General features: G+C 37.1%; 1 protein-coding gene across 1 annotated transcript; it reads left to right on the top strand.

Annotated features, from left to right (window-relative positions):
- Window positions 1–3,333: 3,333 nt before the first annotated feature.
- Window positions 3,334–4,817, top strand: LOC111888326 (protein JINGUBANG). The gene has a single exon (XM_023884484.3). The coding sequence runs from the start codon at window positions 3,442–3,444 to the stop codon at window positions 4,684–4,686; it is 1,245 nt and encodes a 414-aa protein (XP_023740252.1). The 5' UTR covers window positions 3,334–3,441; the 3' UTR covers window positions 4,687–4,817.
- Window positions 4,818–17,750: the final 12,933 nt, after the last annotated feature.

Raw genomic sequence — 17,750 nt, 5'->3', positions numbered from 1 at the left:
TATGCTTTGGGAACTCACTAAGCTTCGTGCTTATAGTTTTGTTTATGGTTTCAGGTATCAACGGTTTGGAAAGGAAGGGTCCGACTTGATCGCAGCGCACACACCTGTGTTTTTCCGCGATATGTGATTTGGGGATGAACTCTGATTAATGTCTTAAATTAGCAATGTTTTGGAATGCTTGGATTTAAATGATATCTTTGTTTTAACTATAATAAAAATAAAATTTTTACCCTTGATTTTTGGGTCATTACAGCTTGATACCAATAATAGACCCCACCAACTTTGCAAGACGATTAACTAAATTTTTAGCAATGATCTTGTAAATCACACAAGTCAAATTGATGGGTCTAAAGTCTTTAACCACATGAGGATATTTTACCTTGGGGGTGAGAGTAATAAAAGAATAAATACATCTTGGAGGGATGAATCGTCTGTGTCGAAAATCAGTCATAAACTCAAGAATATCTCCCTTTAAAAGATTCTAAAATCACTTAACAAAAGAGAAATTGAACCCATCCAGTCCTGGAGCCTTGTCACTTCCACAATCCCACACAACTTGTTTAATTTCCTCCTCAAAAAACGCTCTGTCAAGGCTCTCCACCTGCTCACAATTTAAAGAGAAGAACCGAGGGATTCTTTGAACAAGATCGAACTCAACTACTTCTTTAAATTTATCCTGAAGAACTTAAAAATTCTTTTTTTTGACAAGATTGGGTCAGAAATCCAATCACCATCTTTAAGAATCCCATGCACCACAATTTTCCGCCTTTTTTGTTTCAACATCCCATGAAACAACTTTGAATTTTCATCTCCTACCTTAGCATAAGTAACTTTTGATTTTTGTGCAAGAAAACTCACCTCACCACCTTCATTTTTCTCCAATACTATAGTTGTAACAATGACCTTTTTTCTTTTGACAAACGCATCGTAGCAGCCCCTTCATCGAATATCTTATCTAATTGATCAAGGTGTTCTTGAGTTTTGTTCTACTAAGTGAATCTTTTCTCCCTCTCCATAGCAACCCACACTTTAAGCTTATTTTTGACATGCTTAAGTTTATTTTTAAACCGAGAAAAACTACAATTTAGAAAGAGAAGTTATAACAAGCATGTTGATCAAACTTTAGAGGTTAAATGTCTAAGGGTGAAACCCGACTAGTAGTTTACTTTCAAAACTGTGTAATGAGATAAAGAAAAATACAAATCAAGGCTATGTTTAAATTCAAGTCTATCATTTAAGGGGGTAAGATGAAAGGATTGCAACCTAGTCATACCAAAAGGGCAAAAAGCAAGAAACATATCATGCATTCATACTTGGTATTCAAAACCCTTAACTCTTTGTATGAGAAAACCATGACCCCCTTACATCCAAGAGTCAACACTCATTACTCCTAGATTTATGAAACGATTTTATGTATAAATACATCCAAGAGTCAACACTCATTACTCCTAGATTTATGAAACGATTTTATGTATAAATACATCCAAGAGTCAACACTCATTACTCCTAGATTTATGAAACGATTTTATGTATAAATGGCTTCTGCTTTGAGGTATAATTATAGACAGGTGATTATTCCATTTAAAAACCGGATTAATCAACAAATACAATATCCTTGCACTTATTGTACAAGTCAGTGAAACATATATTCTATATGGATGAATCAATTTTTTTCAGTAGAAGAATCACTTCCCTCGCACAAAATTCACACAAGTGACACAACAATTAGAGAGTTCTATCAAGTATTAGAATTAGGTGCTAATTTGTGGAAGTTTTGATTATTTTTTTCGGTAACACGTCGTCGTAATCATGTATTGGGTTCTTCAGTTAATAAAATACCGACCTCCTCTCTCGTGGACATACATTATCACACCAATACTGGAACAACATCAATTTGACGTATTCTTTGTGTGGTTAAATTAATTTTGCGTAGTTTGACTGACAAATTAGATATAAATTCCTTTTCTGTAATTATGTTTCACAGTTAGTTATTAACCCGAGACTGTAACTTATGTGTATATAATAAAATATCAACACTCTAACATCCTTATGCCGGACAAACACTTGAAGACATCATTATGAAACACCATATATTCAAAAGGGAGATAAATATCGTCTAATCGAATACGTTAAAATATTATGATAGAGAGATAAATATCGTCTAAACTAATACGTTAAAATATTATGATACGATCAAAAGAGAAACAAAGTTGAGATATTATGAATTAACAAAAGAATAATATCATGTCGGTTTTTCTTTAACTCATAACTTATAAGTTGATTTTAGCTTTATTTCTCTTTTAATACAGTGTATACACCTAGTTGGCGACCAATCGCAACCCCGATAAATCATTGTGTCTTCTGGAATCAAGTGTTCACAACCTTTTGGGTTAGACACGTTCGTATGATCTAATCGAGCCATTTCTTGATTTTTGGACTTTTGGACCAATTAATATCTACACCTTTATGTGTGTGTTTGTATCTATGTGTATGTATATAATCAAGTGGGATGGTGAAGGTAGGGAGAAGCGTAGAAGGTGGTACCATAACCCATAGGCACATTATATTCCAAAAACCAAAAGGGGTGTGATCCAATTGGCAACTTGCAAGCATATCTTACTTAGTTAAATATTTTGCACTTAAACATATATATACATACATAATATTTTATAAATTAGAGCCTATTTCCTAATTGGATATTTTGAATTTTTAAAACACAACTTGATTCATATCAGTTAAATAATCCCGTATCGAAACACTTTTATTTAAACGAACATCACGATCAACATTATTCATTCTACTAATGGTTAATTAATCATATATTTTAATTTCTAGTGTAATCATTTTAGTATTAATTGTAAAAAAGTTGAATTCAAGCTTATTTTAATTTCTATTTTAGTCATCAATGATTCATTGAAAGGAACATGCATAAAGTTGTTTGTTTGTTCTTTACTTTTAATTAATGTCGAGCTACGATTAACATAACAATTAGTTATATTCATATTACCTAAAATAAAAAACATTTCATATTGTCAGAACATATCTATTGTTAATTCTTAACTTCTTTTGATGATCAGTTAAATAGTATTAAAATTTAAAACACATTCTCTTACATAATATATTATTTTATGAATAATCAGAGAATATTATCCGGATTTGACCAATAAGACTTGTTTATAAGAGAAGAAGACAAGAAGTTGCGAGAGCACCGGAACCGGATCCAACCCGGTCCACACGGAGCTACAACTTGCATGCCAACCGCTATCAAACTTTCTTCTCTACTTTATTTTTAAGCGTATTTCACTATCATACGCCGTATGCTACTTCCTCTATGATCTATCCTATTTATATATTTATCAACAAAATCCCTGTTCTTCATACTCACACTCACACCTCCTTCCTTCATCGGATGCATTGAGATTCAATACAACAAACAGATTAATGGGTCTTCTCCAATGTCATCGCCCGTGGTCAAAAGATCAAGAAATAGTACCGGAATCTCATCATGATTCCAGTTCTCTTTCCTCGCAAATAAGTTTAGCGTCGGTTTCTTCGTTAACATCGAAACAACCACAAATCACAGCTAACCACCAGTATCTCACCACCTTCAAAGCACACACGTCTTCTATATCCTCCCTCACCCTCGCCGGAAAACACCTCCTTTCAGGCTCCGCCGACAACCAAATCCGGGTCTGGCCTCGCGACCCGTCACCAACAGTCCCAAAATTAATGGCTTATGGAGAGAGTGCGGTGAAGTCGATGGTGGTTTGCGGTGACAAGTTATTCACCGGCCACCAGGATAACAAAATCCGCGTTTGGAAGATCGATCATGACGATGGCGATACTAATAATCAGAAACTGATCAAATCGACCCGAATCGCGACTTTGCCGACGCTCAATGATCGTGTTGGAAAGCTGTTTTTAGCCAAAAACTACGTTAAGGTACGGCGGCACAAGAGTAGTACATGGGTGCATCACGTCGACGCCGTCGCGGCGTTGGCGTTGTCCCACGACGGTTCACTTCTTTACTCCGCTTCATGGGACCGGACGTTCAAGGTGTGGCGGACGTCGGATTTTAAGTGTTTGGAATCCGTTTGGAACGCGCACGATGACGCCATTAACGCCATCGTTGTATCCCAGGACGGATACGTTTACACCGGATCCGCCGATCGGAAAATCAAAGTCTGGAAGAGAGACGACGGAGAGAAAAAACATAAGCTGGTGGCCACCTTAGAAAAACACAAATCGGCGGTGAATGCGTTGGCTTTAAGCATGGATGGGTCTCTTTTGTATTCCGGTGCTTGTGATCGGTCGATAATTGTGTGGAAAAAGGTTCCTAGTGATGATGGTGGTGATGGCGGAGAGAGCGACGGTAAAGGGCGGCATATGGTGGTGGCCGGTGCTCTGAGGGGGCACGCTATGGCGATTTTGTGTATTGCGGTGGTCGGAGATTTGGTTTTGACCGGGTCCGCGGATAAAACAGTAAGGATATGGAGAAAGGGTATTGATGGAATAAAATTTATTCGTGTGGGTGTGTTGGAGGGGCATTCTGGTCCAATCAAGTGCTTGGCTGGTGCATTGAATAGTTGTACTTCTGTTGATTCGAGTGGTACATCTTATTTACTTTACAGTGGGAGTTTGGATTGTGATGTAAAAGTATGGAAAGTATGGGTACCCTTACTTTGACAAGTTTTTCCTATTTGTGATGTAGAATTGTAGATATTATTGCTGTTTGTCAAATAGAGAAAACATATTACATGAATACATGTATTTACAATTTTTTTTAGTTATATATGCATATTTAATTATTATATTTATTTGATCGAATTAAGTTTATTATTTTTTATTAACGATAACCAAATTTATTAACAAAATGGTTAGGACAGGGGAATACTGGTTAACTAAGACTTGTTAACGTTTAAAACAATTATTAACATTTTACATTTGAGTAATGAGAAATTGAGTAATCTGATTGATATAAATTATTAATTTGATAACAATAACCATTATTTTTAAAATTTTGTAAAATGATCACTTACTTCGAAATATAGTATTTCGGAATATTTACGTTCATTCCAAAGTTGGTGATGGTTGGATCGGGCATTATTCTGTTCTTTATTTTTCCGTAGGTAGTATATTTCTTTGTCTTTGTTCCTCCATTGTTGAAACCCCGTTTTAATAGTTTTCATATACTAAAAAAAATGAGTATGTAAGGACTTTTTTAAGTGTAAATTTATAGTGGAGGGCAATTTATACAGTATATTGTTCTAGACTACACATGTTTTGGTATAGATATAAACAATAATATCAACTTTGATGGGTTAATGATGTTGGTTGCTTCCAAGTCCATGTTAGACACTAATCAAATATGTCTATATTTTCAAGTCATTGATCAAATATAGTTACGTAGATTTTTGACGATAGTGATATCAGATATTTATTAGTTTTTTTAGTAGTATGTCTTGTAACACAATATGATTGTTTGTTGTTAATAATGTTATGAAAAGTGGTATTCATCGATCTCCCGCGAAAAATTGTTTTGATGGCAATAGGTCTTCCGGTGCCGGAAGTAACGAAATTTGCAATATATTACATATGAAAATTAATCATGTTCCTTCTTACAATGAACATATAAAATGGGATGATTATAATGTATAAAGGTAAGGTTGCAGCTAATGATGCTCCATCATTTGATGTTGATGAATCTGCAAATGATCAAGTTAAATTAATGTTGTTGGTTGATGATGACAATATAATTCCACATGGAGAGCCAGTTGAGCCTTTCAAGAGTTTCACTAATTTTGTTGGGCATGACACTGAATCTAAAGAGGAGAAAACTAAGCCCCTAAAACCCTGAAAAGCCTAAGAGGAAAAGTATCATTATTATTTTTCCGATTATGAAGAAACACAAACCCCTCACTGTGGGATGCCTGAACCTTTACCATTACTTGAATCAGCTCAACAAAAACATAAAGGTGATGTAGCCCAAAATTATTCTTCTTATACAAAGTGGTGTCAACTCTTCAAAAGAAAAGAATAACTTAAGCTTAAATTAGGATTCAAATGTGTTACTAAAGGCTTTCAAATTATAGTGAACAAATGAACAAAAGATAGGTATGAAGCTATTTTCTTTGTGAAAAAATTATAAATGGCGGTTATGGCTACAAAAGATAAAGATATTGATTTATTTCAAGTCATTAAACTATCAAACATACACACTTGCTCAAACACATATCTCATTCCCCATCATCGTCAAGCCAACAAAAAGGTATTGGGTCACTTCTCTAAGGGCATATTAGCTGATAGTACATGTAATATCTCGTGAGGGAAGTAGAACCAACAAACTTTAAATGACCGTCTTAGTATACATATTTCATACGGGCAAGAATGGATTGCTAAAATGTATGCTTTAAATCTTAACGGAAAATACTTTGGCACGACATTCCTAGCAGTATGCATGGATGATAATAACTAAATCCTCCCCAAAGAATTTGGTGTTGGAAAAACAAAAAGTGGGGATTCATGGATATGGTTTTTATCAAGATTCAAATAATGTATTGAGGACATGACGTATTTGGCAATCATATATGATAGATCCAATTTCATTGAAATGGGCATTTAAGTCGTGTTCCCGGAAGCATATCACAGACTCTGTTGTCATCATTTGTTAATGAATATGCAAACAAGGATCGGGAAACAAGAAATAATCAAAATTTCGTTTTGGGAGGCTTCAAAAGCTTACGGTGAGTCTGAATTCAAAGAAAGTTTGGCTAGGTTACAACGTACGTTATCTGATGACTGTCGTACATGGATAAAAAAATAAGTAACAAGAAATAGGCAAGGTCGTGTTTCCCAGTGATTCGTTATAATTTAATGACATCAAATAGCGCGATGAGTCCATTAATGTGTTATCAAAAGACGCATGAAAACTACCAATAACAATGTTGATTGACTTCTTTCAAGGAACAGTGCAACAATGGTGGTGTTAACGACATAATGTTGCATGTAACTATTTAAATTGTAGTACTTTCATGGTTATTTTACTATAAATTACTATGCATGACAAGATGTTTGTATTTTTTATAGCTCAAAGTGAAAAGGATGTTATTGAGTATTCTAAGAAGTTTATCAAAAGGAGGATCAACAAATCCTCTGGTTTTCAAGTATACCAGATTGATCAAAGCAAATTGAGTAGCTCTTCCTATGTGTGAATAGATCTTGGTGGTAATTGAATAACCACTCTTTAGCTTTATCTTCCAAGTTGAGTGGGAAGGCGATTAACTTGAAATCATCCAATGTCATATCTATGTGCAACATACTAACAAATCTCATATGAAAAGACTTCAAGGGCCTTTGAGGGCATTTTCTATCCAAACAATGGAATTTTGTGGGTTGATATATGAAACATGACTTAAATTCAACCCTTCGAAGATTCGCAGGATAAACAAAACCACGAGATTTCTAGGTAAATTTTGTTTCCGTCATTTTTTGTAGTGTCAACTCTTGAGGGGGATTAGGTGGATTGGGGTTCTGTTGCATGTAATTAGGATGTTGTGGGTATCGTTGGTATGGGTATTGTTGGTGATTCAAAATTTGTGGTGCATATGGTTGATAGTTAAGATATTTCTTGTAAAGGGGTTGTTGTTGTTGATACATAGGATATTGGTATATTTGAGGTTGTTGGTAAATGGGTTGTTGTTGTTGTTGAAGGAATTGATGTTGTTGAACTTTAATGACATTGTTTGGAGGTTGGTTGTTTTAGTGGAGGTTTTGATTTTGTGGTTGTGGTTGTTAGTAATTTGGTTGATGTGACAACCCGTAATTTCAATCTTGTAAAAGTCAAACATTCAATCCAGGGTCAAACTTATTTCTTTTATTATCTTAATATAGTTAGATTAAGGAGCTAAAAGTGTATGGAACTTGTATATATGAGTGTTAGAGTTTACAAAGGAAAATCAAGTGGAACCGAGGACCATAAACCCAACATTCAGGCCGTGAACAACCTTCGGCCATGAACAGGCCTTCGGGTCGTGAACCCTCGGTGTACGGCTGTAAACCTCCCCTCCTATATATATATATATATATATATATATATATATATATATATATATATATATATATATATATATATATATATGAAAGTTAGCTGATTTTACTTCACTTATTCCCTTTCTAACCGCAAACACAAGGCTTTCTCCCAAGTATCTTCAACCAAAAGCACTTTCCTCTCAACTATCATCCTATTCCTTTGAATCTTCTTAAGACATTGCTAAGGATCCTCAAGTTTTCTTCATCCTTCAAGATATTTGGCCCGTAAACTCAAGAACATCGAGTGTTCTTAGGCCGTAAACCCTTGCATCCTCACCATTTGTCAAGAACATCAAGCTGTGAACCCAAGATCATCAAGATCTTTGGTCCGTAAACTCCTTCCAGCCTTCCCTTTTCGACTCTAGCACCCTCTTTTGTAAGTTAAGCTTGCAACACAATCTATTTCCTTTCTCTATTTATGATTATGATCACTAAATGTATACATACATACATACATATATATATATATATATATATATATATATATATATATATATATATATATATATGTCTTGGTATTCCACATAGGAGTCGTTTGTGCTTCGGGACTTCACCCGTGAAACTTATCTTCCTATATCAAATCTCCAATTGAATCACCCACATAAGGTGAGTTCATACCCATACAAATTACAGGTTTAAATGCTTTTAGGGGGAGAATACAAGTACAACACACTATAATTGTGTTAAACCACTTACATGTGAAAACGTCAAACAAAAGGATTTCTTATACTCAAACGCTTGTTGAAACCATTTTAAAACTATTTTAGACTGATGTGTATTATCAAAATCGTATTCATTTCCATATTTATGTATAATTATGCTTTAACAGACTTAGGACTATTGCTTACCTTGACTCCTGTTCCTTGTTTGCTTGTGGGCCTAGGGTAGGATCACTAGTCCGACTGTCGGCTAAATCATAGTTATACTTGTTAAATATATACATGAATATTAATCTCCATGTTTTTAAAGTACATATTTAACTCAGTTGCACACTTTGGGCAAATGAGTCTTTTCTTCAAATCAGTAACAATTCAAATAAACAAACTAATAAACTATAATAGGTATAGTTTAGAGGATCACTACATCTATTTCTAGATCAGAGAAACATACATGATTCAATACATACATAAAATTACTTTTCATTACAAAGTATACTATTCATTTACAAGAACAACAAGGAACATACATACCATAACAAGAACAAGATAACTAAAATGTGAGATGCTATTTCATGGCATAGCAATATCCTTGCTATGTTACGTTTTATAACCAGAGTCTCCTAGAGGGAGAGCGTGAGTTTGTGTATAGACCTATACTGGATTGACAATCCTATACCTTGTTGCTAGCTACAGTAGGACCTGCAAGTCTATGGGTGACAAATGTCATAACTTTTTTGAGGCCTGAAGAATGTCGTGTTTTACACTAGTCAATCAAACATAGTTATAACCTTATAACATTTTAACCTAAATTAACCAGTTCGGTTTTCAAGGTATTTATTGCATCAGTAGTGTATTTTATACAATACTACTGTAAATCTTCATTTTCCATTACATTAATACAGTGATATTCTCATATATGAGAACTGTATACTATTTTTCAAGTAAAGATAGTTACCTGTATGGAAAAACATACATTTTATACTATTTCAAGTACAAACATACATTTTACACTATTTAAAGAGAACAAACATACAAAACAGTCAGGTCTTGGGTAGAAGACTACATTTCATTTTTAGAAGAAAACAAAAGGATTTTCTGGGAAGTATGCAAACATTTCATTAGACAAACACAAACATTTTCATGAAACAACTACAAACTTTGACACTAAAACACTTATGAATTCACTAACTTAAATGTTGATACTCTCTTTCAAAATAACTTGTATTCTTAGGTCACCAGTAGACAGGTACACTGGACCAGGTTTTGAGAAGACGGAGCATGTTCAAGACTCGTCTTTTATTTTGATATATTTTTGGTGTCTTACAACTTTACACAGAACACACTTGTATTTACTATATTATTAATGCAATGGATGTTGTTGCTTGTTTTACTATTTTGCATTGTTATGATACTATACAAGACGTCCTCCACCCCCGAATGTTTCTGCCATCTCGGTTTGGGGGTTTGACAGATTGGTATCAAAGCTTTGTTTATAGTAAACTGAGTATATCAACTCATAAAAGATATAGAGCTATAAACATATCGGGATTAAAACACTCTGACCAAGAGTTTATACTTTTTAAATAATAAAATATTTATTACTAAAGTATACATACATGCATTCATACTAGGTCAGTGTCATACTAGAACAGAACAAAAGTATTGTGGTTGTTAAACAGCACAAGTAGGCTTGGGGACATATAATCAGGTTTGGGAGTGATATAGCCTGATCAACTATATCTATCCGAGAAGTGCTTAGCATGTGCCTAGGAATGGTTGTGGTGTTGCAACAAGTCTAAAAACTTACCAACTCTACTACAATGAAAACTCTAGAACAAAACATAAACTTAAAATACTATAAGAGTATTTTGTTGTACTATAATTACTTATGTGAAAACTAAAAAGGTCTTTACTAGTAGATCAATAGTTTCTGAGTGGATACACTAAGGTTATATGTGACTAAAGTGATATAGACTTAGAATCTGTGATCTTTGCTTTACTTCTTGTTCCTTGTTTGGTTGTGGTCTTAGAGTTGGGTCACTTATTCAAAGGTCTATTCTATCATGGTTATATATAACTGGTATACACTATGCAAGTATTGAAGTAACTGGTAAGGATCATCCTATAATTATCTTTATTGATACGTCTATTTATATGTCTCTTACACCCATTTTCTCACTTAGATAACATGGTTGGATTCCATCTACCTGGCGACCCGTACTTTCCCGATCAAGGGAACGGTGGATGGCTTGAAGTTGAACCCGAAGAAGAGAACCTGGTGGTCCCAGTAGAAGAAGACCCCGAGGAGAGTTCTGAGGAAGAGAACGAAGATGATGAACAGGAACACTCTGACTCGAAACCCAAGGTCTATAATCCACTTGAAGTTGCTCAAAATCCTAATACCCGTTAGGCTTTTCAAGGCCCGACGTCTCTGTGGGCAGTGAACTTGGGAAGGTGGAGCCACGAACATGGACAACCACCTCCCGACAATGGAGACCGAAGTTTCTACAACTTGAATGAGTGAGGCTCAGCAAACAAAGTCCTTCCTATCTTGGTTCGTCGTGTTGCTCACAGTGCTGAAAAAGGAAGGGAAACCAACGACCAAGTCAAGGAGATCAGGGCTAACTCATGAGTCAACACAGTTCGTCTCCACCACCTGATTGATGAACAGGAGTTAACCAAGACTCATACTGACGCACTACAAATAAAACTGAATGCCTGCCAATCCGAAGTTAGGGATCTTCGACAGAACCAAGTGGCATTGCAAAGGCGTGTGTGGGAAACAGAACAACATTTGGCTGGATCCAGGGCAAAATCTAGCACCAAACAGAACAGCACTCCTCGCGAGGAGAGCCTACTCTATTCACTCTTTTGGATATAGATTAGGTCTACTTTTAGACTCTAGTATTATTTTCCTATTTGTATCTAAACCTTGAACTTTTAGTTCGTTAGGTCGTATGTTATCAAGTTTTTCCTTGTATTGGTATTTGTAGACAAGGTCAAATTTTCATGAACTCTTTACATATATAATACCAATGATATTGACAAGAATCCAATCCTCTTGGAAAATCCTTATCCAAATCCTTTCATCTTTCAAATGGTAGAACTCAATTGCAAACACTTCATTATTTACATGTTGATCTATGGTGTGTTAGATCAAGGAACACTCTCATTATTCTCACTACTAAATTCTCACTATTATTTTCATATTCGTAAACTAACAGTTGAAAGATGCCTCCTCGTAGATCAATCAGACGCAATCCTCCGATAACTCCAACTCAACCACCACCTCCTCCACAATACGATCCTGCAGTTTTTCAACCTGCGGTGACCACGACTATAACAGTAGCCTTAACTCAAATAAATGCTAGTGGTACTAGTGGAGGTGGAATGGGTGTTAACTCGACACAGGGTGATAGTCATGGACACCCTAGGGAGTGTTCATACAAAGACTTCGCCAAATGCAAACCCAAAGCCTTTAATGGCAGCAGGGGGATTATCGCTCTATCGCAATGGATAGAGAAAACGGAGTCTATCTTCGAGATTTTCTCCTGCCCGGAAGGAAGCAAAGTAAAATTTGGTGCATGTACCTTTGCGGACAGAGCCCTCACATGGTGGAATGTCCATGTCAAGTCACTTACTCTCATAGTGGCTAACGCGATGGGTTGGGAAACAATGAAGGACCTTATGACAGAGGAATAGTGCCCGAGGGGCAAAGTTCAAAAACATAAACAAGAACTTTGGAGCCTAACCATGAAAGGTTCAGACATAGTAGTCTACACTGCTAGGTTCAGTGATCTGGTGGCTCTATGTCCGGGGATGGTCCCCATTGAAGGAAAGAAGATTGAGAGGTACATCTAGGGACTTGTACCTCCATTTCAGGGGAATGTATTGTCTTCAAACCCTGCTACATTCGATAGTGCCAAGCGATTGGCACAACGAATCATTGACAATGGAGTCCGCACACCAACAACAACCCCTGCTATCCCAGAAACAACCAAAACAACCGACAACAAGAGGAAGTTTTGGGACAAGAAGAAGAACAACCTGACATAGAAATCTTCCAAGAAACAGCACGTCGTGGTTGTTCATGCCGCAATAGCACCTAATGTCCCTACACCAGCAAAACAATGCGCTGGGAGCTTGCCAAAGTGCAACAAGTGCAACTTCCACCACGTCAGACCCTTCCAGGAGATGTAGTGTGCAAACTGCAACAGGAAAGGACATACTGCCCGTTTCTGCAAAGCTCTGGCAAGATTAATCACCCAGGTCCCTGGCATTGGAGTAGGCCATGCATACTACGGGTGTGGCGAAGCTGGTCACTACAAGAAGAACTGCCCGAAAGCGGGGAATAATGGTAGAGTAGGGAGAGTTTTGGCAATAGGCCATGAGGAAGCTGTGGCAGACCTTACGATGGTCATAGGTACGTTTCCCCTCGATAACTCTTATGCATGCATACTATTTGATAGTGGAGCGGAGATAAGTTCCTGTACACTTGCTTGAACAACAACCACGGGCACTAAAAGAAATGTTCACCGTAGAAATGGCTAATGAGAAAACTAATAACACTAACGATATATACATAGGATGCACTATCTCTCTAGATAACCATTCATTTCAAATCGACCTCATGTCTGTCTCAATTAAAAGTTTCGACGTCATTATCGGCATGGATTGGTTGAGTCTTCATCGTGCTGACATCATGTGTTTTGAGAAAGTCGTTCGTCTTAATCTACCAAATAGCGAAACCTTAGTTATCTATGGCAACAAACCAGGCATGAGACTTCGAATCATCTCAAGTATACAAGCCCATAATTACTTACAAAAGGAATATCATGCGTTCCTTACTCACGTGGTTGATATGAGCCAAGCGGTGAAAGACACAAAGAACATCCCAGAAGTACGCGACTTTCCCGACATCTTTCCCAAAGAACTGCCAGGATTGCCACCACAACGTCAAGTTGAGTTCAGAACCGACTTAATCCCAAGAGCTACCCCCTGTAGCCAAATCACCCTATCGACTAGCACCAGCTGAGATGCAGGAACTATCTAGTCAACTGAACGAACTGTTAAGCAAGGGATTAATTAGACCAAATTTCTCACCCTAGGGAGCGGTCTTGTTCGTGAAGAAGAAGGACGGATCATTCCATATGTGAATCAACTATCGCGAGCTAAACAAACTTACCGTCAAGAACTGATACCCTCTACCACATATAGATGACTTGTTCGATCAACTTCAAGGAGCGATCTACTTTTTGAAAATCGACTTAAGATCCGGGTATCACTAGTTACGAGTTTTAGAGGAAGATGTTTCGAAAACAGCCTTCAAAACTTGTTATGGACACTATGAGTTTGTAGTGATGCCCTTAGGATTAACCATTGTGCCCACATTGTTCATGGACTTAATGAACCGGGTGTGCTGCCCTTACTTAGATAAGTCTGTTATCGTGTTCATTGACGACATACTTATCTACTCTCGTAGTAAGGAGGAACATAGTCAACACCTACGACAAATCTTAGAAACACTACCAGCAGAGAAGCTTTATGTGAAGTTCTCTAAATGCAAATTTTGGATTCGAAGAGTCGAATTTTTGGGTTACGTGGTTAGCGAAGAGGGAATTCATGTGGGCCCTTCCAAAATAAAGGCCATTGAGAAGTGGTCAGCTCCAAAGGCGCCTACATAAATTCATCAATTTCTAGGCCTCGCTGGCTACTATTGCAGGTTTATTCATAACTTTTCAAAGATTGCGAAACCACTTACCACATTAACCCAGAAAGGTGTGACCTTTGACTAGGAAGAGAAACAAGAGAAGGCGTTCCAAACACTGAAGCAAGCCTTATGCACCGTGCCGATATTATCCCTCCGAAAAGGGATAGAAGATTCCATGGTTTATTGCGATGCATCTAACCAAGGGCTTGGTTGTGTTCCTATGCAACGAGGAAAGGTTATCTCCTATGCCTCAAGACAGATTAAGACACAAGAAGTCAACTGCACTACACATGATCTCAAGTTAGGAGTAGTAGTATTTGCGCTGAAGATCTGGAGACACTACCTGTATGGTACGAAAAGCACTATCTTTATAGACCACAAAAGCCTCCAACATATATTCGACCAGAAGGAGCTCAACATGAGACAACGAAGGTGGGTCGAGCTACTAAATGACTACGAATTCGAAATTCGTTATCATCCTGGTAAGGCCAACGTAGTAGCTGACGCCCTAAGTCGGAAACAATACTCATGTCATAAAGTCAAGGCATTGACTATGACAATCCATTCTCATATGTCCACACAGATTAAAGAGGCTCAACGGGAAGCCTTAAGACCTGAAAATGTGGTAGGTGAATCCCTTAGAGGGATGGATAAGAACTTAGAAGTCAAAGGTGATAGAGCCTTATACCTCATGGATCGGATCTGGACACCGAAGCTTGGTGGTTTCAAAGACGTTTTCATGAATGAAGCGCACAATACTCGATACTCCATTCATCCAGGTTCAGATAAGATGTATCTGGATCTCAAAAGGTTATATTGGTGGCCTAACATGAAAGTTGATATTGCTACCTTTATAGGCAAGTGTCTAACTTGCCAAAGTTAAAGTTGAATATCAAAAGCCCTCAGGTTTACTACAACAACCGTAGATACCTAAGTGGAATTGGGAGTGGATTACAATGGACTTCATAACCAAGTTTCCCAATACAACGAGTGGTCTCGATACCATTTGGGTGATCGTCGACAGGTTAACTAAGTCCACACACTTCCTGTCAATCAAAGAAACCGACAAGATGGAGAAACTGACGAGAACATACATTAAGGAGATTGTACGACTGCATGGTGTTCCCATATCTATCATCTCTAATAGAGACAGTAGATTCACTTCAAGATTCTGCCAGTCGCTACAAAAGTCCCTGGGAACTAGGTTGGACATGAGTACAGCCTACCATCCACAAACTGACATACAAAGTGAGAGAAGGATACAAACGTTGGAAGACATGCTGAGACCTTGTGTGATCGACTTTGGTAAAGCTTAGGATATCCATTTACCATTGGTCGAGAATTCATACAACAATAGCTACCATACTAGCATCAAAGTTGCCCCATTTGAAGCCCTCTATGGCCGGAAGTGTAGATCTCCTCTGTGTTGGGTTGAGGTGGGTGACACGAAACTAGCTAAAGGACAAGTTCCTGATAGCACTCTCACGAGTCCGGAAATCATTTGGGAAATGACAGAGAAGATCGTTCAGATTCGTGAACAATTGAAAGCATCTAGAGACCGACAGAAAAGCTACGCTGACAAGAGACGGAAACCTTTGGAATTTCAGGTTGGTGACCTTGTCTATTGAAGGTCTCACCTTGGAAGGGCTTGATACGCTTCGGAAAGCGTGGTAAGCTAAATCCAAGGTACATTGGGCCTTTTGGGATTCTCTCTAGAATCAGCCCTGTAGCTTACAAACTCCGACTACCTCAAGAACTTAGTAACGTACACCCTACCTTCCACGTATCGAACCTAAAGAAGTGCCTTTTTGATGAGACTCTTGTTATCCCACTCTATGAAATCAAGATCAATGAGAGACTCAACTTCGTGGAAGAATCAGTACAAGTCATGGATAGGGAAGTCAAGCAAACAAAACAAAGTCGTATTTTGATAGTGAGGTTCGCTGGAATGCAAAACGGGGACCTGAATTCACTTAGGATTGAAAGGATCAAATGAAACATAAGTATCCTCATCTTTTTCCTTAGTCCATGAGTATTTCTTAGTTTTAATTTCGGGACGAAATTCCCTTTAACGGGGGGATGATGTGACAACCCGTAATTTCTATCTTGTAAAAGTCAAACATTCAATCAATGGTCAAACTTATTTCTTTTATTATCTTAATATAGTTAGATTAAGGAACTAAAAGTGTATGGAACTTGTATATATGAGTGTTAGGGTTTATAAAGGAAAATCAAGTGGAATCGAGGACCGCAAACCCAACCTTCGGGTCATGAACCCTCGGTGTACGACCATGAACCTCCCCACCTATGTATATGAAAGTTAGTTGATTTTACTTCACTTCTTCCCTTTCTAACCGCAAACACAAGGATTTCTCCCAAGGATCTTCAACCAAAAACACTTTCCTCTCAACTATCATGCTATTCCTTTGAATTTTCTTAAGATATTGCTAAGGATCCTCAAGTTTTCTTTATCCTTCAAGATATTTGGGTCGTAAACTCAAGAATATCGAGTGTTCTTGGGTCGTAAACCCTTGCATCCTCACCATTTGTCAAGAACATCAAGCCGTGAACCCAAGATCATCAAGATCTTTGGGTCGTAAACACCTTCCAGCCTTCCCTTTTCGACTCTAGCATCCTCTTTTGTAAGTTAAGCTTGCAACACAATCCGTTTCCTTTCTATATTTATGATTATGATCACTAAAGGTATACATATATATGTCTTGGTATGCCACATAGGACTCGTTTGTGCTTCGGGACTTCACCCATGAAACTTATCTTCCTATATCAAATCTCCAATTGAATCACCCACATAAGGTGAGTTCATACCCCTAAAAATTACAGTTTTAAATGATTTTAAGGGGAGAATACAAGTAAAACACAATATACTTGTGTTAAACCACTTACATGTGAAAACGTCAAACAAAAATATTTCTTATACTCAAACGCTTGTTGAAACTGTTTTAAAACTATTTTAGACTGTTGTGTATTATCAAAATCGTATTCATTTACATATTTATGTATAAGTATGCTTTAACGGACTTAGGACTATTGCTAAATACCTTGACTCCTGATCCTTGTTTAGTTGTGGGCTTAGGGTAGGATCCCTAGTCCGATTGTCAGCTAAATCATAGTTATACTTACTAAACATATACATGAATATTAATCTCCATGTTTTTAAAAGTACATATTTAACTCAGTTGCAAACTTTGGGCAAATGGGTATTTTCTTCAAATCAGTAACAGTTCAAACAAACAAACTAGTAAACTATAATAGGTATAGTTTAGAGGATCACT

The sequence above is a fragment of the Lactuca sativa genome, chromosome 3, assembly GCF_002870075.4.
Source record: "Lactuca sativa cultivar Salinas chromosome 3, Lsat_Salinas_v11, whole genome shotgun sequence".
Classification (NCBI taxonomy): domain Eukaryota; kingdom Viridiplantae; phylum Streptophyta; class Magnoliopsida; order Asterales; family Asteraceae; genus Lactuca; species Lactuca sativa.
This window is presented reverse-complemented; position numbering and strand designations above follow the sequence as displayed.

Bases quoted from the DNA above. Each gene is read 5' to 3' on its own strand.
- LOC111888326 (XM_023884484.3), top strand. From the start codon at position 3,442: ATGGGTCTTCTCCAATGTCATCGCCCGTGGTCAAAAGATCAAGAAATA.